Raw genomic sequence first — 27,933 nt, forward strand, 5'->3', positions numbered from 1 at the left:
GAGTCAGTTCTGCTGGGATGTTTTCCTGCCTGCACTGTTCATTTTATTATTTTTTTAAAAAATACTATTTTCTTTTTTCCTAACCTGTAAACGCTTGTTATTGTTAAACTGGAAAACCTCAAGTCTTACCAATATTGACATTAATAATCCAATGCTCTTACCAATAACCAAGTATCAAAGTATAAAGAAACACTGAGCTGATTATCTGACTGTCTTGAGAATTACACTGTGACCTAGAATAACTTTCACAGCGCACAGCCTCGTATGCTAGCTCTGTCTTACACTGTATTCAATTGCATTGTGCTCTTCGATATAACATTTGAAAAAGGCTGCTGTGTACCAAAAGGTATCAAAAAGAACAAGGTCATGCAGGTCCACAGAAATGTGAATAATTGATAAAAAATATATATATATATAAACAATTCCAACCAGAATCATGGCTTAGCATGTTCTAAAATGAAATAAAATGAAATGCATAGTGTGGCTTGCCTTGGATTGCCTCGACAGATGGACACCCCCTTCCCCCCAGACCGAGCCTTTGGGAGCCCCAGTAGATAAATACCTTCACACTGAAGACTATGTGGAGAGGTATTTCCTGCCCTCATGCTAACCTTATCATCACAAACACATGCACCTTCGTTTCTTTAACCTTTCCTGTACAAACTGTACAGAACATGTCTTAATACAAACCATATATCTGGAGCATTGCTTCAGACAACGGCCCCCCTGTGCCTCACACAGACACACACACACACAAACAGACACATGCACGCACACACACAGACACATGCACGCAGACACACACATGCACGCACACACACACAGACACACACATGCACGCACACACACAGACAGACACACCTGAACAGCTCCATCAGTTGTGCTGTGTCTGTGTTATAAGGTGGTGATACTGTGAGGACATGCTTTGAATATCAATGACTTTCAGCAGTCTCTGACATACATGCATGCTGGCGCACTCTCTCTGTCTCTCTCTCCACCCCCCTCTGTCTCACATCAGATCTGTTGAGGGCTGGTAATTAAGCCATTCATTAGCCCAGCTGTTATATTTTATTATATATATCTTTTAAGATTGGAGGGCAGTCTGTTGGTTTAGTCCGTGTGCCAATGAACATAAAGCTGGAGAGGAGCTGCTGCCTGCAAACCTAACAATCCAGATTCATTCATCGGGCTTTGAAATTCACGAATGGCTTCTCCTTCGGATCTACAGTAGAAAGCCTCGGAGCCAAGGTAAGCAGGGTCGTCTGTTCTCAATGTCGCGTTCCCATCAGTGAGAATGCTGTGTGGCTCTGATTGTGTGTTTGTGCATTTCCAATTCATTGAGAGGCTCATTGGAGGCATTGCTGTTCTGAATGTATTCTAAGCAGCAGGGGTTTTGCAGCAGCTTCTGCCTTTCTTGTGCTTTGTTCCAGTTCGCTTATTCCTAAGATTGCAAAAGCAATTACTGTACAGCAAATTCCCTACGGTCCTCGCTACCTGCCATGCCCTGTGTTTTTAATATGGGTGTGGTGTCTTATTTTTCTATTATAACGCTTCATATTGTGGTTCTGGGAGAGCATTCATTGCAGTGTTACATGTGCACGATGTGAATCGTAGGTCTCAGATATCTTATGTGAACCAGTCTTCATGGGCCTCATATATCTTCAATAGCACTACCATGGTTCTGTAATGAGGGCTGATGGCAGCACAAGGGCAGCTACAAGGGGATTAGACTGAATGGCACAACAGTGGGTTATTGTTTTTAATATCAATGGTATCACAATGGTATGAACTCACAAGGCTGCTTGTCTTTTAAATAGCTTGGCAGCTTACTTGACTCAGAAAGATAAGGGTCTGTATTAGAAGATGGGAGTTTTGCCTGCAAGTGACCAACCATGAAATATTTACTATGGAAGTTGTCTCTCCTTTAACCCATTCAGCACCATTGTCCTCATTTGAGGAGAGGCTACTTTGTAGCATTTTTAAGTGGCAGCATCGACCTGTTGTCTAAATGTTCTCTTTAACTATAGTGTTGTGATAACTTACTCTCGTTTTGTTAACCGCGAAAGTCTAAATGCAACGTATCTAATTGCATAAATACAGCTGGTGGTCTGATTTCTTTCAACAAAAAATGGATTTGGTTTTATCCATTTTTTGGTATTATTTCCTGAAGTGTTTTTTTTTTCCTCTCTTCAGCTCGATTTCGACTGGGAAGTGAAAGATGTCCGGTGACAAACAGGGAATGAAATCTAGCTCCTCCATCGTGCCATGTTTCCTCTGTGTGGAGGTAAGTCAGAACAGAACGAGATCACTGATGCTGTTCAATCAGTCAGGGCTTGTCCCTGCCTAGCTCCACCGACAAAGGGAGTGAATAGGAATGGTTTTAACCCATTCAGTGCCACTGTCCTCATTTGAGGAAGGGCTACTCTTGTCATTTTTTGGAGCATTTTTATCTGGCATCTACCTGTTATTTTTAATTTTCTCTTTATTATAACTTACTCTAATTTTGTTAACCGCAAAAGTCGAAATAGACATCTATTCTGATTTTTTTCAAAGAGAAATGTATTTTGATATTTAATGGGTTAATGTTCTTTGTGTTTTAGATGCTTCACCTGGTCAGCTATTCCATGCATTTATAACTCTCTGTGTAAAAAAAGTGCTTCCTGATTTCTGTTCCAAATTTTAACTCCCCTTCCATTGCTCTAAATTTGATGCGGTGGTTTAACTTTGTCTATGGCATTTAGGATTGTATCAACTTCAATGAAATGCCCACTGTCCAGTCTTTTATCAAGGCTGAAGAAATGTAATGACAGTGAATCTTACTGAATATGTGTTGTCCATTTCGGAGGTCTCACGTTTTCCTATAGACCACCCTGACGTCGTCAGTAATGCCGAGGAATGAATTGCAGGAGCAGCCCTGTTTGAGAGGTCAGAACTCAAAATCAAGTGGAGATTACTGTCCAGTAAAGCACTGTAACTCCTTCAGTTCATTGTCAGTGAGGCAGGTGTTATGGTCCCTCTCACAGCTGTGCAAAAGTTTAGCATCGCCCTGAATTTTAGGATTGTGACATAATTAAAAAAAAAAAGAAAAACTATACGAACATAATTTAGATCTTTTATTTAATATCATGTAATCAAAGAAACTACAAGATGATATTGCAAAAGTCTACCGGAAGCCATAACAGTAGTACAGTATCTCTTGTTAGATTTTGAAATGTCACATGGGGCTGAAGACAGGGCCGCAGCAACTACAGACTCCCCGAGCAAGCACCTTAACAGGAACCATGCAACACAACGGATACCCGCAGGTCACAGGTTACCCGTGCACTTCCCTCAACTCTCACCAGATGGCAGCATTGTAACGCCTGGCTCTTCCGAGCCCAGTGGAATAGGCTCAAGATGCGTTTGCCAGGGAATTACCGGCCCTTATAAAGTCACATTTTTCAATTTTGTGTCAGTTTTTCGTTTAGTATATGGAAAACTACAAAGCGGTGTGTAATTCAATATGTTAACGTAACATTTGGCAAAACCTTTGGCCAGAGCTGTATGATCTATCTCTGTACTAAGAGTTGTGCTGTTTGGAGGTTGAACTCTGACCCCACATCCCAGCGGAGGAGATGCATTGTGGGAGTGTGATCACAGGGAATGGAGTTGGACGCTCAGTCAGTGAAGCACATGGATGTTCAGTGTGCAGTGATATCAGAAACTTAGCAAAAACTAATCTCATCTGGATGTATTTCAGAGCTGGTACTAACGGTGAACTCTGACTGTACTGTGCATATACCTGACTATCTATGGCTTGCGTAACTGATTGTGAGACGGGATAACAAAATGGGTTGAAAAATAAACCGAGGCCTCTTCGGAAAACCACATGTCTGAACTCCTCATCCTGACTGGAGGGAGCACCCTTTCTCTTAGGGGGGTGAGGGAGGGAGGGAGCAGTTCAGTCTCCATGTCTCAAGCCTGCCCTGGACTGGAGGGAGCGCCCTTTCTCTTAGGGGGTGAGGGAGGGAGCAGTTCAGTCTCCATGCCTCAGCTTAGACCAGGCTTGTGCACACTATGCCACGAGCCCCAGACACGAATTTCAATTTGAGACACTGTTGCTACCCAAGATGCAAGCACAGTAAAATGTCACACATTGATGGACTACAGAAATCATTTTTTATGACATCTGCTATGAAGAAGCATCTCAAATGCATCTGTGCAGCCAAAATATCTCTGGAGACTCTTATTTAAGCAATTTCATTTCCCCTTGTCCCTTTTTTTTACATACACTGCCTAGTTACTTTCTTAGAGCCGGTACCTAATATCAGGACGGGCCATCATCGCCTGTCCTGATCACAGCCACGACTCCACAAGGTGCTGGATGGTGTCTCAAGGGATCCATTGAGTCATTAACATTGAAGAGGAGTGTGATGGTAATGGTTAGTTCCAGGGAGAGCAGGATTGTGTCCTGGCTGTGCCAAGCTGACGATCTTATCTCGGGACTCCACAGGCAGTGCAACAGTGGCCCCTACTTGCCAGGTACCCTGTGAGCTCAAAGCAGACACTTGCAGTGCTGGCCTTTGTCCTCCAGAGGCCGCTAGCTTACTGAAAACCGCTCTAGAGCTCCTGGGTGTAATAAGGCGATTTGTTTGGGGAATCGGAGGACGCCCGCTCACCTTCTGATCTCTGAGCTGTTGTGGGAAATTGCTGTGGCGAGGGAGCATAATAGGACATTCTAAATTGGGGAAGAAAAATTCAAAAATTGAAATACCTTGCAAGACTCAAATCAGCTCTGTCCTGACTGCCCATGCTGACATAGCCTATTATTGGTCTTATTGATTAGTTTAACGTTGAACTTTCTGACAGAACCGTCCTGAGGTTTTTTGGTAATGCAAGGTCCACGTCTTCTTTGTTGGCTGTGGTTTAATGTCCTGTTTGCTCAAATTAGAACGTGTAGTAATCCGATTTAGAACGCGGTCTCGTATAGTGACGTAATCTCCAGCGGCCGCACCTGCTGCTATATTTCAAAAGTAGTCATGATAGCGCCCTCTAGCGTGAAAAAGAAGCAAGACAGGTTAACCAAAGCCCACATCGCGTTGACCTCAATTACGGCGCTGACCATAGTGCAACACACTTCTTATAGCTGGCCGTGGCTACCACTGTTGGGATGGAAATATGACTCCCATTGCATAGCACTTTTGATCCATTCCTTTACTATAACTTTAATAAGACACACCTGAACCTGAACCTATAAATCAGGTTCATAGTAAAACCTGGAAATGGGGGAAACTGCTATGCAAGAGGAGTCTTATTTCCATTCCTGCACTGCACTGCAATCCAACAGCAATATATGCATTACTCAGAGCACTTTAATTGCAATCTGTTCACTCCTCAGTGTCTAACGAACAGAGTCTGATTCCCCCCACTCCGCACACTTCCACACTTCGGGCACTCATCTGCGCACATCACAGAGAACACGGCGCCTGCTCTTTTTATTTATTTTTATCTCTATTTTTAATGGCTCTCTGGGGAGCAAAACACTTTGAATTACCAGGCCAGCAGTGAGTTATCGGAGCAGATTAAAACAGGTCTTAAAGCAGCAGATTGCTGCATCCCAGTTCACTCGCAACACACACAGAATTGCTTTCATTGCTAAAAACAGCGTCCCACTGCAATACAATGATCTACTTTATTTGGTTTCTATATCATTATTGACCACCGTTTGCAATAGATAGATGGATAGGTATTGAGGATATACAGATCCATGACATACAATGTGTATATCACAGTTTTCATGCTCTGTCTTGCTTACATAAGAACATAAGAAAGTGAGAGGAGGCCATTCAGCCCATCTTGCTCGTTTGGTTGTTAATAGCTGATTGATCCCAGAATCTCATCAAGCAGCTTCTTGAAGGATCCCAGGGTGTCAGCTTCAACAACATTACTGGGGAGTTGGCATATCAGGGAGATATAAGTAAGACATCAGCAGTACTGAGTCTTTTTGAAATTCCTAGGAATTTAGATCACAGTTTACTTCCATCTTAAAATATGTTGTATTTTGTGAATATCAACATTTTGTAAATGATAGGCAGTTTGCTTAGCAACAGAATGTTTTTGTGGTGCAGTGCGTCACAATGAGAGAGAGAAAAAAAAAGTCGAAGCGCTAACTTTTCATGACAGAACTCGAGTGTTATATACTGTAGTTCTTTGTCGAGTTTGATCACAGTTAACACCTTGCCCAGGACTACAATCCCACAATTCACTGCAGAGAGAACGCATTTCTACTGAAACTAAGGAAAGTGAAAAACATTATTTCATATCACAAGGACAGAAGCAACGTAAGACAAATAATCGCTTCTAAAATATAAATGAGTTGGTTTGATCACGATGGGGTCTATATTAAATAGCGCTGCCGGATTGTTCTTGATGAGAAACCGAGGGGCCGCATTCCTTTGCATTGAGTAACGCGTTTAATTCCATTTAATTAATACCTAACAACTTTAGATTTATCAAATGCAATGAATTACTCAGAAAAATGCGAATATCGACAAACGCCTGCTTGGTAACCCAGTCTATTACCCTCTCCACTCCTGAAGCACAAATACAAAAAAAAAAAAAAAATCACAATAAGGTGGGTTAGAAGGATTTGGCTCCCTACGTAGAGAAGTGATTGATCAGGTATGTTTTAAGAAGCCGGGGATGCTTATTATTCTCCTGTGGTTATTATGATGTGCTGTCGTGAAGCAGGCAAGCTGCCCGGGTGAATTGGGACAGAACGCACGAGGGATCGCGTCTTCTATCTCAGCCCCGTTCAGCTTTGATCTCGCGTTGCCCACGTTTCCGAGCTCCTCCGATTGCCTGAGGGACTCGGGAGCTTGCGATGTTGGCAGTGTGTGCCTAAACGCTAAGCTGTCTTGATGCACTGAGCCGCTTGCCTTGAAACACATCCACCTGTTAACCCTTCTGATTCCGGGTGTGTGGCGTTCGGTACAGCACCATATTACACGGCTCTGCAATTCTGTAGTTGATAGAGCTTGAAATGTCATTTGAAATGTGTTTTTTTTTTGTATTCTTTTCCACTAATGTAGGGTGTTTGCAGTTGTTCTGAGTGTTGCTGGGTCCCCCGTATTGAGTTTTTTATAATTCTGTTTGAGCTTGTCTGGAGAATCCTAACTGCATGGACTGAACAGCTTTCTTCTTTTCATTCAGATCCTGTGATGTTGTTGGGCTGTGCCAGCTGCTCTCTCTGTCTATATTTGCTGTATATGTAGAGTGGGTGGGGCTTGCTGAGTTTAAAGGTCATTTTGCCACATGATTTAAATGGGACAAGGAAGGCTGTTCAGTCTCCAGACGAGCTCAAAGCCAGGTAAAGACAGATTTAGAAAGAAAATGCTAACTCAGTATTGGATATCTTATATCCAGTCTTATACACTCTTAACCACCTCCCTCTGTGCTGGTGGAGTACAGAAAGGGAGGCTCTTATATCCTCTGAGCAGCCTCCCTCTGCTCTGTGCTGGTGGAGCAGAGAATGAGAAAGGGAGGCTCTTATACTCTCTGAACAGCCTCCCTCTGTGCTGGAGGAGCAGAGAAAGAGAAAGGGAGGCTCTTATACTCTCTGAACAGCCTCCCTCTGCTCTGTGCTGGTGGAGCTGATGAAGAGAAAGAGAAAGGGAGGCTCTTATACTCTCTGAACAGCCTCCCTCTGTGCTGGTGGAGCAGAGAAAGAGAAAGGGAGGCTCTTATACTCTCTGAACAGCCTCCCTCTGCTCTGTGCTGATGGAGCAGAGAAAGAGAAAGAGAGGCTCTTATACCCTCTGAGCAGCCTCCCTCTGCTCTGTGCTGGTGGAGCGGATGAAGAGATAGAGAGGCTCTTATACTCTCTGAACAGCCTCCCCCTGCTCTGTGCTGGTGGAGCAAACCCAACTGTATAAATGGGTAATTGTATGTAAAAATAATGTGATATCTTGTAAGTCGCCCTGGATAAGGGCGTCTGCTAAGAAATAAATTATTATTATTATTATTATTATTATTATTATTAAAGGTCATTTTGCCACATGATTTAAATGGGACAAGGAAGGCTGTTCAGTCTCTAGACGAGCTCAAAGCCAGGTAAAGACAGATTTAGAAAGAAAATGTTAACTCAGTATTGGATATCTTATATCCAGTCTTATACACTCTTAACCACCTCCCTCTGTGCTGGTGGAGTACAGAAAGGGAGGCTCTTATACCCTCTGAGCAGCCTCCCTCTGCTCTGTGCTGGTGGAGCAGAGAATGAGAAAGGGAGGCTCTTATACTCTCTGAACAGCCTCCCTGTGCTCTGTGCTGGTGGAGCTGATGAAGAGAAAGAGAAAGGGAGGCTCTTATACTCTCTGAACAGCCTCCCTCTGTGCTGGTGGAGCAGAGAAAGAGAAAGGGAGGCTCTTATACTCTCTGAACAGCCTCCCTCTGCTCTGTGCTGATGGAGCAGAGAAAGAGAAAGAGAGGCTCTTATACCCTCTGAGCAGTCTCCCTCTGCTCTGTGCTGGTGGAGCAGAGAAAGAGAAAGGGAGGCTCTTATACTCTCTGAACAGCCTCCCTCTGTGCTGGTGGAGCAGAGAAAGAGAAAGGGAGGCTCTTATACTCTCTGAACAGCCTCCCTCTGCTCTGTGCTGATGGAGCAGAGAAAGAGAAAGAGAGGCTCTTATACCCTCTGAGCAGCCTCCCTCTGCTCTGTGCTGGTGGAGCAGAGAAAGAGAAAGGGAGGCTCTTATACTCTATGAACAGCCTCCCTCTGCTCTGTGCTGGCGGAGCAGAGAAAGAAAAAGAGAGGCTCTTATACTCTCTGAACAGCCTCCCCCTGCTCTGTGCTGGCGGAGCAGAGAAAGATATTAAAATCTCTCTCGATGAAGGAGCACAGCAGTACAGGAAAGGATAAATACACACTAATCTGGAGAGAAGCTGGTAATTGAATCCCCTTCCTACGGTCTCGCTTTATCAAGCCAGGTTGTTAATTTCCATTGTGAAATCATTCCCAGTGTTCTCCTGGTTCTGTAAAGCTGTCATCTTTTTAATTGTGTAATGCAGGAGTGGATTAGGCACGACTGGGTGCTCTGCTGGTTCCACTGTCAATGCTCTATCTCCATTACAGCTTTCATATGAATCTTCATGGGCTGCCCCTCACCGAATCATCTTCAATGGCAATGCAGTGGCACTACAGTGGCAGTACCATGGTCCTGTACTGTCTATGATGCAGTGGTAGCACAAGGGCAGCTAGACTGGCATGCCGTTGGTAGAATTGGAACCAAAAGGAGGACTGATTTAGGGGGAAGAAGCAGGCATTTGAATCCAATGCACTTTGTTACAAGGCGGTTTTGAAGGCCATTTTTTTTACCTTTTTGTGGCAAAGTGGTTTGCAGTGCTCAGGAATGATGGACACAAGACAGTTCACGGTGAAAAAGCAGCTCTTTATCTGCCGACAAATAATAATACCTGGCTCAAGACCCACAAGACCCACACAAACACAACATGGTCACAAGTCCAGAGTGAGTGCTCTTAGTGAAAGTGATTTACAGGTTTATTCGGGTACAATGTTGAAGTGGAGTTCGGGTTTAATTGCTGGTGGTTTAGCTGCACCTTCCGGAGGTTAGCACAGACAGTTAGAAACAAACAGAACACTTAACACTCACTGTAATTAATTACTTCCATTTCCCAAACGGGTCCTTTCAGTAACCACATTAAAGGAACAGATTACATCACACCCCCTGTCATACCCTCAAACGCCCCCTGCGATAGCTAGTTCAATCACGTCTCCTCCGATCCACGACTGACACACCGCGTACCGCATTAGAGCGATGACTTCGGGCACTGTAACTTTGAAAAGAGCTTTGAAACAGAAACAGATTTTGAAGAGCTTCCTCTCACTCGTATATTTTCTTATGTTCTCTATTAAAAATCAACTTGAAATATTATAGTTATCCAGTCCTCAAGGTGCCGCGATATCACGTGTTACACCGATGAGGATGTTCTGTTCAATCAGGCCCGCTGACTGTCTTTCCTCTTTGCTTAAAGACATTTCACACCTGGAAGAAACAGAGAGACGGACGATACTAACAGCCTCTGATTCCTCAGTCGTTTTACCTTCTGATTGAGTGTTTTGAGGTTATGGATGCCTTTCTCCCTCTAGCTTTGAGGGCTGTCCCCCCCCCCACCCCCACCCCCCCACCCCTCTTGCCAGTTTCTCCACAGTGAACTCCTACAGAGCAAAGCAACCTCCTGACAGCCTTTGTTAAACTGAGCACAGCTCGCTCTCTCTCTCTTTCTCTCTCTCTCTCTCTCTCTCTGCCCCCAGCACATACAATCCATCAATCCAATGTGCTGTGAAGCATGAGAAACATGAAGGCAAAAAACACACACACACACACACACACACAGAGCAGAGAGAGAGAGAGATTGAGAGAGTGCTGGCATCGTTCTTTACCTCGCTCCTTCCTTTTCCATCTCCTCCTGCTCTCCTTTGTGTCTTTTGTTTGCTTCATATTTGGGATTTTTTTTCTTTTTTGGTGGTGTTTCCTCTCTCTCGTTTCTCTTAACGGCGGACCGTCATGTTTTATTTTCAGTTGGTCATAATGGCTGGCACCATCCTGCTGGCGTACTATTTCGAATACACCGACACCTTCCCCGTTCACATTCAAGGCTTCTTCTGCTACGACAAGACGTTCTCCAAGCCCTACCCTGGTCCTGAAGAGAGCAGCAGAGTGCCGCCTGTGCTGGTCTACTCCCTGGTCACAGCAATACCAGCAGTCACGGTAAGACCAGCATCAGTGTGTCTTTGTATCTGTCATCCTGTTAGTCCCATTATGATGATTACCATAATACAAACCCCCCCCCGTTGCTTTGTGAAAGAACAGAGGCTGGTGTGAATGGGGACCCAGCATGTGTTTAAATAGAACATTTTCGTGGTTCTAAGTTACAGAAGTCTGATCCTCAAAAATTCTTGCCCGTATATTTATAGACTCAGTGTTGACATTTTGCAAATTGACTTTGGCATCAAAGCGGTAACTCTCCAGCAACAGGGTTCTGTTCTAGTGGGCAGTGGTATGGATCCAATGGGTTATCATATTTGGTCTTATCAATGGTATCAGTCAGTACATGCTGCTGGTTACCCATTGCAGGACCACAGGACACTATCGGTACCAGCTATTAGGACCACTGCTGTGCTGTCTCCTTTCCGTTTGTGTTTTGTCTCCAGTGCATGTAATGCTTTGGTCTGCTAATGGTTCAAGTAGGGATTATTATAAAGAGATCCCACCGGGATCTGTCCAACTGCTGCCTTAAGAAGCTGGGATATCTATCTATCTATCTATCTATCTATCTATCTATCTCTATCTATCTATCTATCTATCTATCTATCTATATATATATATATAATAGAAAAAAAGGTCATGGGAAAACATGACAGAATGGACATTGAAACTCACTTAACTGTTCAGGTCAGACTTGAGGCATGGAGACTGAACTGCTCCCTCCCTCACCCCCTAAGAGAAAGGGTGCTCCCTCCAGTCCAGGACTGGCTTGAGGCATGGAGACTGAACTGCTCCCTCCCTCACCCCCTAAGAGAAAGGGTGATCCCTCCAGACCAGGGCAGGCTTGAGGCATGGAGACTGAACTGCTCCCTCCCTCACCCCCTTAAGAGAAAGGGTGCTCCCTCCAGTCCAGGGCAGGCTTGAGGCATGGAGACTGAACTGCTCCCTCCCTCACCCCCTAAGTGAAAGGGTGGTCATAAAGAATAATCATTTTGATTCTCTTCTCTGTAGACTTGTACATAAAATTCTGCAAGGCAGCCCGGCTTTAACTTTGGTCCTGTGTGACTTCAAGCTAAGATTTGCAAAATAGTCAATTTCAGTGAAATGTCAAAACTCACCGGGGAGCGACAGAACCACTCCGAATGATTGCATCACAGAAACATATATTTAAACTCCAGCAAAGGAATCTAATATACCAGTGGCTACCTAGTAAGTGTCTCTTGCAATTCACAGCAGGTATCCCACAATTTGAGTTTTACAAAAATGACATTTTGTTTTTCTTTCTGTGCACTCATCATGAGACAATAGTCTCCCGTATTGCTCTGCATCGCTGTCCTGTGTGACGTACGAACACGTTTCCACTGTGGTCCCACTCTGCCAGTCTCGTCCCATTGCAGCTGCCTTGTTCTGACCCTCAGTACAGAAGCATTGCCACTGCAGTGGAATGAATTGTCACTGGAGATCATTTGGAGTAGAACATTTCAAATATTGGCTTACCTTAATCACTTTTACAATCCCTACAAAACACATTTTTAAAGTTGAAATAATTTATTAATTAATCATTTAGCTTTTATCCAAAGCTACTTACAGAAACTAGTTAGGAAACTATGCATCAATATAAACTATCAGGAATTAGAACAGGAATCAAAAAAGCTGTGTATTATTATTATTACTATTAGAAAATATGTTGCAAGATCTTTAAATAGACAACGTTTTAATGTAAATAGCTTTTAGGGTTAAAAATCAAATTCCTACGCACGTCTGCAGCCAAACCGAAAAATAAATCGTTGGATTTGCTTCCAATCGCAGAAGAAAAAGACTTGCAAGTCAGTGTGTGTGCTTGTAGCTGGAATGGTTTCTGTTACTGGAACTGAGCCCAGATCACAGACTGCAAGAGGGTAGCGATTCCTTAAGGGGGAGAGCGCAGGATCAAAGGGATTCTTCAGCATGTAACACCTGGATCCCGCTGGCCTGGGACCCCACTTGTCATTCCTGGAGGGGTGTTGGGGGATCGGCTGTACCAATCTGTGGATTGAGAAGCACCTACAGCTCTGGCCAAAAGTTTAGCATCATCCTATAGAATGAACATATTTTGCTTCATGAAGTCGAATGAAACCTGCTGAATAATGTTACGTTAACATATTGAATTACACACCGCTGTGTAGTTTTCCATATACTTGATGAAAAACTGACAAATGGAAAAATGTGACGTTTCTAAATCTAACATGAAATACTGTACTACTATCACGGCTTCCGGTAGACTTTTGCAACATAATTTTGTAGTTTCTTTGATTATTTGATGTTAAATAAAAAATCTAAAATTATGTTCATATAGTTTTTTTTTGTTTTTTTTTGTTAAATTGTCTCATTCCTAAAATTGTCGGGGATGAGAAACATTTGGCCACAGTTTGCAGAGGCTTACAGCTGCAGACTGAATACACTTTGCATTTAACGCTTCAGTGAAGACTTCAAGCATATATGTAAATAATTAGATTTATAAACGCGATATTATTATCATCATGTCCCTATTGGATCTTTTCTGTCACAACTACATCAGACTTCATCAAATCTGTAAAGAGTGTCTTCTCTTTCACAAACACACAATGGAAATTCTACACAATTCCTCACCATAACATAAATGCCAGCGGGTGAATGGAAACAGCTAACTGTGAGTCTGGCTTAATTAGTGTAAATGCCCTATTTTCCAGAGTAATTACCTTTAAGAAGTATTTGTCGGCAGGTATTAAATAAATCCATTCATTAATGTGTTGATTTCAAAACAAGAACAGCTGTCCTTCCCTCACCTTTGCATACCAATCAACGGCAAGTAACTTTCGCATTGAGTGTTTTAAAAGCCGATTGGAAGCCCATTTCCCTCTCCTCCTGGGCGCTGATATTTTTACTGCTGCACTGAGGCTATAAACTAGCAAGTGCAATTGATTCATCACATAAACATGACCTGTCCTTGACCCTAACTCAAGAGACACCGCTGTGGAAACTGGGATTTGTAGTTCTTTGCCGAGTTTAATCAGAGATTGCATCTTGCCCAGGACTACAATCCCACAATTCACTGCAGACATGATGCTAAGGAAAGGGAAATAAAAATGATGTCATATCAAAAGTATAAAAGAAAGGCAAGATGATGAAAGAGGGAAGAGAGGAGAAAAAAACCACCCAACCCTAAACCGAGAATATTTCGTCCCTGTTAGAAATTTCTAGATCTATCTCAAAAACAAGTTATTCGTAGATACAGATTGGATATAGACACTATAACAGAGCTGTGTGATCTGCTTCGATTTAGAATCAATATCAGGCTAATTCACTGCTAGGAAGCCTGGGTTTAAGGTTGGACAGTAATACTATCCTGATAGCTAATAGAACTGCCACTTTCTCCCTACCTTCCCTCACACTCTCCTGTTATTTTTCCCCAGCTCTGCCGTTCACATGTTGTCTTTCCTTGTAGAAAGCTGCGTCACCGCTCTCTCCCACAGCAGAAGGGAGAAGGAATTAAACACATTTTCGGATTGCAAATTAAATGTATAAATAGGTAATGTTGCACCTAACGCTCTCCCCAGCTGGTCATGGATAAATCGGTTTACTAGAGGAAGGGAGAGGAACAAACCCCTCTGCAGCAGTAGCGCTGATTTATTTCATCCTGTCGGACACACGATTTAACAGTAATAATCAGAATCCAATTGTTTTTTTAAGTGCTCATCTGGCAGGCTCCAGTCATCTGCAGCTCTCTGTGTATAAAAGTGCTTCCTGTCTTCTGTTGTGCTCTCATCTTTACTCGACTTCCATTAATGCTCTCTGTGCTTAATTTAAATTAGTGGCTTGGGTTTATCTATACTGTTTAGGGTTGTATGATCCTCAGTTAAGTCCCCTCTTCAGCACCGCTTCAAACACACTCTGCACTGTCTGTCTGTCTGCATTGCTTCAAACACACTCTGCACTCTCTCTGTCTGCATTGCTTCAAACACACTCTGCACTCTCTGTCTGTCTATCTGCACCGCTGGCAGTGTGATTCACAGGAGAGTAGAGTGCGAGACTCGAAGCTGACAGCGAGCGTCTTCTAAAAGTCTTTTACTTCCCACTCTAACCCCAGTGTATCACGCTGAAGAAACCCCAGCTAGCAGAGCCACCAGCAGACATTGGATTTGGAAGACACACTGCACAGTACAATGACCCGGCCGCATGCTGTCTGTCTGGTACCGACTCGCATGCTCTGGTACATGCTGAATTTTCACAAACCTGGTTCAAAGGACAAGGGTCTGCAAGGTGGGAATTTTGCCTACAAGTGACGGCCAGAAATGATACATTTCCTCAGGAAGTTGTTTCGCCTTTAATGGAACTACTGGTATATTTGCATTGAATTCAAGACCCTTGTTTTTGCCTACCGCTCTCTTCACCACGCTGCCCTCTCCTACCTCCAATCCCTCGTGTCTCCCTACACCCCCTCTCGCCCTCTCTGCTCCCCCTCTACGGCTGACTGGTCATGCCTTCCCTCCCCTCTCCATCCTCCCGTGCCCGCTCCTTCCCCAGCCTCTCTGAGCTGGAACCTGCTTTAGGACTGCTCCGTCGCTCCCTCAAGACCCCCTGTTCAGACTGCTCTTGTAGATCTCCTGATCCGCCCCTCCTGCTCTGCACTGTCTTCACCTGACCTCAGCACCACGTTACTGGATCCTCAGCTGATGCACTATTGCACTGCTAATGTGTCACTGTAGATCTAAGTTGTTGTAATCCTATGTAAGGAAAGATAAAACTGATGAACAATATTATTCACGTCAAATATATTATATAGCTCAGAAAAGAATAACTTTAAATGGACAGAGCCGCATGCTCTGGGCTACAGCGAGATCACTCTGAGCATCGAGAAATACATTCAGTGCGGTTTTATAACTTTCAACACACGCCGTTGTAGTGGCGTCATTTCTGACCCCTCCTTCCTCTATATTCAACGTGGCTGTAAGTATTCAGCCTGGTAACACAACCAAACCAGCACCGAGACATTCTTGTGAATCTCTTATCAGTGAGATTCACCCTCCCGTACTGCATGCAGAGTCCCCCTTCACATTCCTGAGCCCAAGCACCACACTCCGCTCCTCAGTGTGTTTGCTGCAGAAAATAACATAAAGAAATGAGTTCTAATACCAAAACTATTACAACATTGTAACCCTGTACTGCCCTGTAACAGCTGTACGTCGCCTTGGATGAAGGCGTCTGCCAAATAATAAGAATAATTTGCAGCACATTCTTTCCCCCCATGTCTACTGAATCCTCTGCAGGTCCACTTGTGCAGTTTTGCTCATTTTAAGGTCATTTTTCCTACTCGGCATCCATTGTTTAATGGGAGTGCCGTCGTTCACCAGCATCATCTTTCATTGTTTATCACATCTCATAAAGCTCAACAGCATACCGAACACTCTCGCGTTATTTAAAGATGGCACTCCTGTTTAAAAACGTATGCCGAGTGAATTTGTATTCTTGTCAATTTCAATGCCTTCCTTCCTGTCACTGTTACCGTGAAGCTGCTTCCCACACTGACTGCAGCACCGTAGAGTGCTGTGACCTCCCCTCCCCAGACACTGAAGAGGAATGAAAATAAGGCACTCAAACTAAGAACTTTCTTTAACCTGCTGTAATGAGGCACAGTGGTGTAGCCCTAAACCTTGTCGGTACTGGAACGCCACTAAAATATGGATGTTCTTAAACGAGAATTACAATATGAATTCATGTTATATTTGTATACTGAACCTCTGCAGTAGTAACACATGTAATAGGTGATGCATGTATCTGATTCTTGTATTTAATAAGGTAGCCTCTTCACTGTATTCCGGGAAGAGCTTTGTTGGTGTCCACAGTCGTAGTCGATGCAGTGTCTAAAGAAGAAGTTCCTAATGCTCTGACTGAATCAGGCAGGGGTGCGGGAGATGGGAGTCATGTGACTTAGCTTGCCTGTTATGTTCTGGCTTGACTACAGCACTGCTGCCTATAGTACCGGAACAGCTTTCCTCCTGGACTACACCACTGCTATATAAACCCAGGTAACATCTGTCTCTGAATTATTGTGTTAGCTGAGCAGCTCTCTGAGCAGCTGAAAAGCACTGCAGACTCCCTAAACTTTACCATGCATGTTGCTTCACTGCATACCACTGTCTTTACCTGACAGTGCACAATTAAAATGCACACCCACAAATATTAGCACCCACCCACACACACACCAGGAGGGGGGGGGGAGTCTGTATTTGAAATGAAAAGCTATCGACACACATCTCCATGCAGCAGGCTCGAGTTGGCGTTCGTTAGTGGAAATGTTAGAAATCAGCCCACGCTTTCTATAAACAGACACTTCTGTCTGTGCGCTGCTTCTTTAAAGGGGCAGGTTTTAAAAACCCTTACCTGTGGATAGGCTTCAGCTTTCAGCCTTGTCGTGGCACAGACTCCACATGGTGCTGGAAGGAGTCTCGAGGGATCCATCCATTCTTTAATGTCTCACGCAGAGAAGCGTGACGAGTTCAAGTTCATCCCACACGTGCTCAACTGGATTGAGATCCGGGGATGGTGGTGGCCATGGAAGATGCCTTGGTCACGCTCCGCAAAACTTTAAGTGTGTGACCCCCTTTCTCACCTGCGATTCGAACACGCTCCAGTAATCCCCTTCTTAAACAGCTCCTTCCGAGTCCGGTCAGAGAAGGGCCTGCTAGTTACCACAAGCTAATGCTTTCATGGAAAAATCTCCACTCCCTGCGGGCCCTTGTGCGGCAGCAGAGCGCGGCTTATTTTTATAGTTCATGATTCATAATTAATTGGGGTTTTTTTGAGCGGTCCCTACATGTGCATTACTTCGGGGTAATACTGGCACAGTTAAATACATTTTTTGGTGTATTTTTATGTGAATGAGAGCTCATGAAAGGGTAGAGACAATGGCACCGGCTACAGTCAGGCTCCCCTCGCAGCTCAGAGAGAATAGAGACAGACACAGTACAGGGCTTTCTGCTCCAGAGCCAAGAGGAGAAACTGCTGCTCTTTCTGGAGCAGTGGCAGCTGCACAGTCTGTAGCGTCCTGCCAGAGGGCCAGAGACTCACAGCAGACAAGCCCGACTCACAAATGTCATTTCGGTTTATTTCATGTCTCATCCTTGGCAGTACTTGTTTGATTTCTCATGGTAATAAATAATTTGAACTTGAGAGAGAGAGGGGGGGGAGAGAGAGAGAGACCACCATACCGCACCCACCTTGGCTCCCTCCCTCTTTATTTTATCAATTTAAAAGCCTGTATCTAGACGAACGAAATGGAGAGTTGCGAGAAGGAGAGAATGGGGGTGGTTTGTGCGGTGAAAAAAAACGGCATTCGGTTTTTTTTTTTTGTTTGTTTTTTTTTGAAGATACTAACATTTCCTTTACCAAAAAGTAATAGGAGTGGAAAGGAGAGAAGAGGCGTTTTTTTGGTTTGTTTTTTTGGCAAAACCATTCTGGATTCAGAGAGAGAGAGAGAGAGAGAGAGACTTGAATATTCCCCGCCTGAAATTCAGTCTATGAGAGATTTCAGGCAGCAATCCCAAGCAGGTGCTTGTAATTTATAGCGAAATATAATTTATGTATCTCATAATGTACTGACCTGCAGGCTTGTTGAAATATTAACATCTCTGTTAATAAGGGAAGGAGGCACAGAGCTTGTCTGAATGTGTGTTATTGCACATGTCTGAACTCTGAGAGGCAGGACACTGACAGTGTGGAGAATGGAAATATCAAGCCAATTGAAATCACTTTAGAAATGAAGCATTTCTCACGGCCCCCGTGCTGCCTGGCCTCCAGTTGCAGTATTTGATTAATCGCAATCTCCAGATCCCTGCCAAAATATAAGTGTGGCATACAGACGGGCGGACAAACAGACAGACAGACTCGGATATTCTCAAGAACTGAAGCTACACTACTGTACCAAGTTTCATGACTGGATAAGCGTGATCCACGCAGGTACACCTCCACTGTACCCCTCCACAGGGCATGTCACACCTCACCAGGGTAGAGTTTAAAACTAGCTTCATGTTGTTGCCTACAAGGGAGAACAAGACAATAATTGGTCCCTAGATAGCACTGAGCAAGCCAATACATTAGATTTAGTGGAATTATGTTGCAAGCTCTGTGTTCTTAAAATGAAATGTCATGTTGTTTTGTTTTAGATTTTGGCCGGAGAACTGTCTGCCTTTTTTCTCAGATCGGACGCTGCTCGTGAAAAGACCATTGCAACGGGAGATTGCTGCTATTTCAACCCCCTGCTGCGCAGAATTGTGCGCTTTCTAGGTATGTTGCGTTTAATTTCTTTTTTCTGAATGAATTGTTGTGGTGCCCGCAAAAGCTGGGATGGAAGTACTACTGGAGACAGAGAGAAAGAGCTGTCCTCTTTATTAATCCACAGAGATTTCAATTCACAAGCACTGGGAATCTGAGTTTCCTCACATAGAGGGAGCACGCTTTCTCTTAGGGGATGAGAGAGCAGTTCAGTCTCCGTGCCTCAAGCCTGCCCTGGATTGGAGGGACAGAAAAGTTGCCAAGTTTAGTCTGGAAAATAAAAAACAATGCTGGGTTGTCCTGTGGCACTGTAATGCAAACCGCTGTGCTGTGCCTAGTTTGTTGTTCCTTGCAGACTGCAGTGCTTTAGAACGAGAAAACTGCATTCAGTACAAGACAACAATTACAGAGCAGCAGGGAGAACACAGAATTGTTGCATTTAACATAAAGGCTTTGAACTCTACACAGCATTTCAAGAGGCATAAAAAGATAAATAATACTTTAGAAGGGAGTTCAGTTTGTGTTAATACTCTTCTTTATCTTCCTTCACCTATCTTTCTCTATTTCTCCCTCCTACCTGCTCCCATTTCCAACTTCCATCCTTCCAATTTCCAAATTCGAATTTCTCCTATCCCCTCCCAAACCTACTCCTCTATCTCCTCCCCTCCTCTGGTTCCTCCCCCGTTCTGTTTTCTCCCCTCCTCCCCTGTCCTCCACTGTCTCCTCTCCTCCCCTTCTCACTGTCTCCTCCCATCCCCCCTGTCTTCCCTCCTCTCCTATCCCCTCTCTCCTCTCTGCTGTTTCCCCCCTCACCCCCTCCCTCTCTCCCCCTCTCCCACTCCCTCTCTTCCCATCCCCCCTCCCTCTCTCCTCTCTCTCCTCTCTCCTCTCAGGAGTTTACTCGTTCGGTCTCTTCACCACCACGATCTTCGCTAACGCTGGTCAGGTGGTCACAGGGAACCAGGCGCCCCACTTCCTGACGGCATGTCGCCCCAACTACACAGCGCTGGGCTGCCAATCTGCCCTGCAGTACATCACCGATCGACGGCCCTGCACTGGCAACCCCGGCGTGGTGGCGTCCGCCCGCAGATCCTTCCCTTCCAAGGACGCAGCTCTGAGTGTCTACTCGGCCGTCTACACCGTGGTACGCACCGCACCTCACACACTGCATCGGCGTACACCGTGGTACACACGCACCTCTCACACTGCATCAGTGTACACCGTGGTACGCACCCCACCTCTCACACTGCATCAGTGTACACCGTGGTACGCACCCCACCTCACACACTGCATCGGCGTACACCGTGGTACACACGCACCTCTCACACTGCATCAGTGTACACCGTGGTACGCACCCCACCTCTCACACTGCATCAGTGTACACCGTGGTACGCACCACACCTCTCACACTGCATCAGTGTACACTGTTGTACGCATGCACCTCACACTGCAACAGGACTGCCTCCTTCAACCTGAAAACACCTCCTTTTAGCTTAGCAGGAATATTCGTTTAGGAAAGCCATCACCTATAAACTCACATCCAGCGCCTGACACGTCTGCATCACTTATCCCGGCTTGTATTTTTGTATTAAGTTGCAATTGCACGCTGATTCAGTGGCAGTCAGGTTTATTATTAAATAACCCAGCTCTTTTTTACCTCGCAAAGACATTTTATTTTTTATTATCTACTACTTAGTCCCATAGTAAATGTGAAATAATGTTTAATGCCCAATTGAAAGATATTTGTTTTTTTTATCTATCTATCTATCTATCAGGTTCAGGGTCAGGGTCTCCTCAGAAGAGGATCCATGGTAACCAGAATAATTACTTGCTACTGTTTCCTGAAGTTCTTTATGAGAGTGCTGCTGTAACTTGTAGAGCAAACGAGTCTCTACTGACTACTAGACTGTTTAGAGACGTGTCTGCTGTCAACAGCAGCCATTTCCAGACAGAACAGTAACTCAAGAATAAGAAACAACCAGGTGAAAGCATTTTCTTTTGTGCTCACATCCAGAACTGCATGAGTAAACAGCACGGGTCATATTGACTCGAGGCATAATGTTTGCATACAAGAGAAGAAAAACTAAACAGAGCAGAGCTGTTACTGTCTGTGTATGAGGTCATGACCCCAGCTTAGGATCAGTCATATTACAGGAAAACTAAACTGTAACATTGAAGCTTAATGGGAGCCAAAGTCATGTCAAATAGCCCTGAAAGACTGAAATCTACCTGGAGTCTTTGGTAGAAACAAGTACAGTCAAAATGAACAAGTACAGTCAAAATGAACAAGTACAGTCAAAATGCTACTTTTCAGTGAGATGTTTTGGTTTTTTCATAAACTGATTTGAAGTGATTGCAGCTCACAGAATAACCCAGTCTTCCACACCCATTCCCTTTATACTGTCTGTCTTAAACGTGCAGGTTTTAAAATAAATCTTTATTTTATCAAACGATTTCGTTTTAAAAGACGACATCTGGCACTGCACCAGGTTAAACATAATCACTGCTTGCAGGCCTGCTTTGGTCATTTCACCGGAGAGTGAAACTGTCCCCACCCCTTCTCTCATGTCAGGAACCAATCAGCTGCTCCCACTACTGACTGACAGGCTTTGCAGCCAGTAAGATGCTTGACCCCCCTGAAGATAATGAAATGACCCAGGAAGTACAAGCGTAAGAATTTCCTGGAAGGCAAGGCAAGCAATCTGAATACTTTCTCTAACCAGTGTAGCACCAGGTGTCATGTTTGAAATGAAAGCCCGTGTTTGCGATATCACAGGTGTGTTTGGAAGCTGCACACTGCAGATCTGTACAGTGAATGGAGGTGCATGACAGTAAGACTCGAGTATTCTGTTTCTTCAGCCACTTCAGCGCGTTACACAAAGCTCAGCAGTGTAACTTTCCTGCCTCCCGTGGTGTCCTTACCGTAGCAATATATTTTTAAACATAATCCCAGCAGATAAACTAGGAGCGTTTGCCAGGAGAAAGATCATTTTTCTTCTAAACATCACAGCGAATCCTGATCGTAGTGCTACAATGCTGGTGACAGAAATGAGTGCTGTATCGTGGGAACAGAAAAATACCAGCATTGTTGCAGGAGGGAGCGTGATCTGGACACACTGCGATCCTTATTAGACTTTTTATTCTGCTGGTGAACGCTCCCGGGTAAATGCTGAGAAATGTGTTAACCAGTTGATTTATGACCCATGTGTGATTAAATACAACGCTATGACACGGAGCGCACGGGACACAGGAAAGGAAAGCAATCAGTTTGTTATTCACTCCGCAGGCTGATCTGTAACTTTCATGTCAAGAGAAATACACCCCGAATGTTGAGTGCATTAGCTGAATCGGGTCTCTGCTTGACACAGGTGTTTCCTGTACAAGTTGGCTGTCTGCCTGACCCCCTGTCCTCTCTCTCTCTCTCCCCCTCTCTGTTCAGATGTACGTGATGCTGGGAGTTGGCTGTCTGCCTGACCCCCTGTCCTCTCTCTCTCTCTCCCCCTCTCTGTTCAGATGCATGTGATGCTGGGAGTTGGCTGTTTGCCTGACCCCCTGTCCTCTCTCTCTCTCTCTCTCTCCCCCTCTCTGTTCAGATGCACGTGATGCTGGGAGTTGGCTGTTTGCCTGACCCCCTGTCCTCTCTCTCTCTCTCTCCCCCTCTCTGTTCAGATGCACGTGATGCTGGGAGTTGGCTGTTTGCCTGACCCCCTGTCCTCTCTCTCTCTCTCTTCCCTCTCTGTTCAGATGTACGTGACGCTGGTATTTCGAGCGAAGGGCACCCGGTTAACCAAGCCCACGGTTTGTCTGACCCTCCTCTCCCTGGCCGTGCTGGTGGGGGTGATCCGAGTAGCCGAATACCGGAACCACTGGTCTGACGTGCTGGCGGGCTACCTGACCGGGGGCTCCATAGCCACATTCCTGGTAAGATGGTGGGCTTTATTATTGCCAATAGGGTTGTGCCGAAACTCGGATTTTCAGGCAGCATTTCCTGTTTTGAAATCAACACACTAATACATAGTTGTCTTTTGATTTATTTAATACCTGCCGACAAATACTTCTTAAAGGTAATTACTGGGAAAATACTAGTTAACAGCACCTATTACCTAGCCACTGAATCCCTTTAAGACCCAACTTGACTGAGTTTTGAGATCAATCAGCTACTAGGAACTGGACGAGCACTGATGGGCTGAATGGCCTCCTCTCGCTCTGAATTTTCTCCATAAAGCAGGGTTGTACAATGCTGGCCGTTCTTCTCCTCTAAATGACTCAATTGCATATCCTTGCTGGTCTGAATTATTTAAGGGTACCTATAAAACCTGGAGGATTCCGGGCATTGAGGGGCGCATCTGTACACCCGTTTCCATACAGCTACCAAAATATCTCCAAGATAAAACAACTGGGCAATGGAAGAACACTCACAATGGTACAGACACTATCAGACAGACAGGCAGGCAGTGTGCTATCGGGATCACTGTGCGGTGCACATTGCTTGTATTGCTGGTGGTGCTCTGCTAGCTGGGGCTTCTTCAGGGTGACGCACTGAGGTTAGAGTGGGACCCCAATCGTAAGTTCTTTTTAACGTTTGCTGATACTTAGAAAGATATAAAACACTGTGGCAATGTGCCCCGTCCCTGTGTGCATTTGTGTGTTGCGTGCGTGTGTAAATGTTGGTGTATAGTCATTGGTACACGGGATATAAACGGGTCTGTGTTTCACGTGTATTTAAAAAGGTAGATTTGTATTTAGGCACGAGGAGGGCACAAATCACTTCACGTGCTGGTTAAATGTAATATGTGAGCACGGGGTTGCACAGAATTAATTCACGTGCTGGGATTCAAGTGAATAATTAATTAGTAATTGAATCCCAGCACAACAGTATATATAGAGACACGTAGCATTCAGTCAGGGTTGGGTGTTCGAGAGTGGAGAACGGGAGAGAGAAAGAAGGAGAAAGAAAAATGTAAACGTAAAGTGTTTGTTCTCACCGTGTTTGTTTGTCTCCGTGCACCGTTTGTTAAGTGTTAGTTCGTTTTGTTCGTCTATTTATTTTGGCCTCAAGTGCCGTGTCCTGTTTTTGTGTTCAAACCTTTTATTTTCTGTGCTGTTTTATTAAATTCTGAGCGAAACCATTCGCTCAGCTCCACCAAACTCCAAGTCTCTGTCTGTTTATTTCCTGCATCTGGTCTGACGCCACCCACTCCGGCCGTCTTTGTGACACGTGGTGTCCTGCGTGGGATCGACAGCGCCTCCAGGACTCAGGCCAGAGCAGGAACCGCATTCTTGGATTTAAAAAAAAAAAAAAAAAAAAAAATGGCAGAAGACACCATCAAAGTGCGGGACTGGATGCTGGAAAATGCTGGGCTGGAGGCCCAGTCTATACCAGTAGTCATCCGGTTCCTGCGGTTTATGGATAGGGAGCGATGGGAGGCATATGCGAGGGAACAGACCCTAAGCACCTGGGAGGAAGGTGTGGGGTTGGTCCTCAGCTACCTGGAGGCAGTTATAAGTGGAACAGCAGCCCAGGTAGCAGGTCCACTAGCAGAGGAAGAATGCCTGCTGTCCCCGTCTCCACCAGCAGAGGAAGAATGCCTGCTGGTTTTGCGTCCACAGCCCGAGCGGGAGGAGCCAGAGCGTCCACAGCCCGAGCGGGAGGAGCCTGAGTGTCCACAGCCCAAGCGGGAGGAGCCTGAGTGTCCACAGCCCAAGCGGGAGGAGCCCGAACGTCCTACGCCTGAGTGGGGGGAGCCCGAACGTCCACAGCCCAAGAGGGGGGAGTCGGTGCGTCCACAGCCCAAGAGGGGGGAGTCGGTGCGTCCACAGCCCAAGAGGGGGGAGTCGGTGCGTCCACAGCCCAAGAGGGGGGAGTCGGTGCGTCCACAGCCCAAAAGGGAGGAGTCGGTGCGTCCACAACCCAAAAGGGAGGAGTCGGTGCGTCCACAGCCCGAAGAGAGGGAAGTCGGGGCTTCCACAGCCCCAGGACCCAAGCTGCCAGCAGAGGGAGAATGCCTGCTGGTTCCACCTCCACCAGCAGAGGGAGAATGCCTGCTGGTTTCCCCGTCAAAGGCGGAGCCGCACCAGTTCCCTGCAAGAGAGGCAGAGCAGCACCAGTCCCCTGGAAAAGGGGGAGACTACACGCTGCTCCCACCTCCATCGGCAGGAGACTACACGCTGCTCCCACCTTCACCGGCAGGAGCAGAGCAGCCGGAGCTGCCTCTGCCTCCGCCACCTCCACCGGCAGGAACAGAGCAGCAGGAGCTGCCTCTGCCTCTGCCACCTCTACCGGAAGGAGCAGAGCAGCAGGAGCTGCCTCTGCCTCCGCCACCTCCACCGGAAGGAGCAGAGGAGCAGGAGCTGCCTCTGCCTCCGCCACTGCCAGAAGCAGAGCAGCAGGAGCTGTCTCTGCGTTCCGTACCTCCACCACAGGGAGTACGGTGGCCGGAGCCCCAGAAAGGGGAGCTGTCGGCCACGAAGAAGGGGGAGGAGGTCTGGAGACCACCAACCCCAGCAGCAGTTTCGCTGCCGGAGATCGTGGGGGAGGTCCGGTGACCTGCTCCCACTGCAGCAGTTTCGCTGCCGGAGATCATGGGGGAGGTCAGGAGACCTGCTCCCACTGCAGCTTCTTCGCTGCCGGCAGTACAGTGGTCGGAGCCCCACCAAGGGGAGCTACCAGCTACGAAGGAAGGGGGAGAGGTCAGGAGACCAGCATCCCCCGCAGCAATTTCGCTAGCATGGACCAGCAGGCTGTCAGCCGTGCCACTACCGGCAGGGGTGCTGACAGCATTGCCAGCCATGGGCCCACTGAAGCCTCCCTTCCCAGCCCGAGACTTTGTCCTGGACTGCTGGATTTTTAACGGGGGAGGTGGCCGTTGAGGCCATGTGTGCTGCGCACAAGGGGGGGTATATGTGGCAATGTGCCCCGTCCCTGTGTGCATTTGTGTGTTGCGTGCGTGTGTAAATGTTGGTGTATAGTCATTGGTACACGGGATATAAACGGGTCTGTGTTTCACGTGTATTTAAAAAGGTAGATTTGTATTTAGGCACGAGGAGGGCACAAATCACTTCACGTGCTGGTTAAATGTAATATGTGAGCACGGGGTTGCACAGAATTAATTCACGTGCTGGGATTCAAGTGAATAATTAATTAGTAATTGAATCCCAGCACAACAGTATATATAGAGACACAGTCAGGGTCAGGGTTGGGTGTTCGAGAGTGGAAAACGGGAGAGAGAAAGAAGGAGAAAGAAAAACGTAAACGTAAAGTGTTTGTTCTCACCGTGTTTGTTTGTCTCCGTGCACCGTTTGTTAAGTGTTAGTTCGTTTTGTTCGTCTATTTATTTTGGCCTCAAGTGCCGTGTCCTGTTTTTGTGTTCAAACCTTTTATTTTCTGTGCTGTTTTATTAAATGCTGAGCGAAACCATTCGCTCAGCTCCACCAAACTCCAAGTCTCTGTCTGTTTATTTCCTGCATCTGGTCTGACGCCACCCACTCCGGCCGTCTTTGTGACAAACACCTATTAGAAAACAGACTTGCAGCCACGGCTATTCAAAGTGCAAACATCAGCGCCCACTTGTGGTTACACAGCAGTTGACATTATCCCAGCTCCTAACTGCTTTTGACTTCCTTCAGTTCGTGGTGTGTGATTTTTGCATATGTTTATTGTACGAATTCCTGCATGTGAACTTTAACCTCTTGAAAGAACAAGACGTTCCATCTCAAGGGTCTGTCCTGCAATGAAGCATATATATAAACGGGCAGCAGTGTGGAGTAGTGGTTAGGGCTCTGGACTCTTGACCGGAGGGTCGTGGGTTCAATCCCAGCTGGGGGACACTGCTGCTGTACCCTTGAGCAAGGTACTTTACCTAGATTGCTCCAGTAAAAACCCAACTGTATAAATGGGTAATTGTATGTAAAAATAATGTGATATCTTGTAACAATTGTAAGTCGCCCTGGATAAGGGTGTCTGCTAAGAAATAAATAATAATAATAATAATAATAATAATAATAATAATAATAATAATAATAATAATAATAATACTAAATGCACGCAGATAGAACAAGATGGTCGTGGTGGAGACCAACCAAGACCTCTTTCCTCTCCCAGGCTGGTTTCATCAGACTCGGCTCACCAGGATCACTGGTTTCAGCACTAGCTGTGCTGCTGCTGCTGCTGGGACTGCTCTCGTCTATCACAGGGGTGCCGATATCAAGCGAACTGTGGTGTGAATGCTGTCGCTGGATTTCACTCGTCTGACTTGACCGGCCCCTTCTCCCTCCAGCATCTCTTTCTCCCTTGATAATTGTTCACACCCCTCACCTTTGTCCCCTTGGTCCAGCCGCAGGTCCCACATCTAGTCCCAGAGCTCTCACTGAAGATCTTGTGCTGGACAGTGGGGTTGTCTGTTGTAAAGCGGTATTCGTTCTCGTGTCCTTTTCCTTTCCTAAGTCGTCAACCTTGAGTTACAAACATTTCACTTTTAGACAAATTAACTGTTAATTAATTGCAGCATGTGAAATATATTTCCTCGTCTTCTGCATCATCAGCAGCAGTGATGTTGTGAGGGGTCGCAGAGCGATTGTTTTAGTGTGTTAGGAGTGTGCAGATCTATGTTGGGAGGGGTCGCAGAGTGATTACTTCAGTGTGTGAGGAGTGTGCAGATCTATGTTGGGAGGGGTCGCAGAGTGATTACTTCAGTGTGTGAGGAGTGTGCAGATCTATGTTGGGAGGGGTCGCAGAGTGATTACTTCAGTGTGTGAGGAGTGTGCAGATCTATGTTGGGAGGGGTCGCAGAGTGATTACTTCAGTGTGTGAGGAGTGTGCAGATCTATGTTGGGAGGGGTCGCAGAGTGATTTCTTCAGTGTGTGAGGAGTGTGCAGATCTAT

General features: G+C 45.7%; 1 protein-coding gene across 3 annotated transcripts in view; it reads left to right on the top strand.

Moving 5' to 3' along the window:
* Positions 1–879: 879 nt before the first annotated feature.
* LOC117409800 (phospholipid phosphatase-related protein type 5-like) overlaps positions 880–27,933 on the top strand; it is a 33,464-nt gene continuing 6,410 nt past the window's right edge. Inside the window, exons 1-6 of one of the 3 annotated variants that reach the window (XM_059008135.1) lie at positions 882–1,248; positions 2,194–2,284; positions 10,578–10,766; positions 18,944–19,064; positions 19,946–20,196; positions 22,797–22,973. In XM_059008135.1, the coding sequence (XP_058864118.1) occupies positions 2,219–2,284; positions 10,578–10,766; positions 18,944–19,064; positions 19,946–20,196; positions 22,797–22,973 (804 nt within the window). In that variant the 5' untranslated portion in view covers positions 882–1,248; positions 2,194–2,218. Of the gene's footprint in view, positions 1,249–2,193; positions 2,285–10,577; positions 10,767–18,943; positions 19,065–19,945; positions 20,197–22,796; positions 22,974–27,933 lie in introns of all 3 variants that reach the window. The other 2 variants (XM_059008134.1, XM_059008136.1) reach the window with 2 other exon arrangements.

Source organism: Acipenser ruthenus, chromosome 36, assembly GCF_902713425.1.
Source record: "Acipenser ruthenus chromosome 36, fAciRut3.2 maternal haplotype, whole genome shotgun sequence".
Lineage (NCBI taxonomy): Eukaryota > Metazoa > Chordata > Actinopteri > Acipenseriformes > Acipenseridae > Acipenser > Acipenser ruthenus.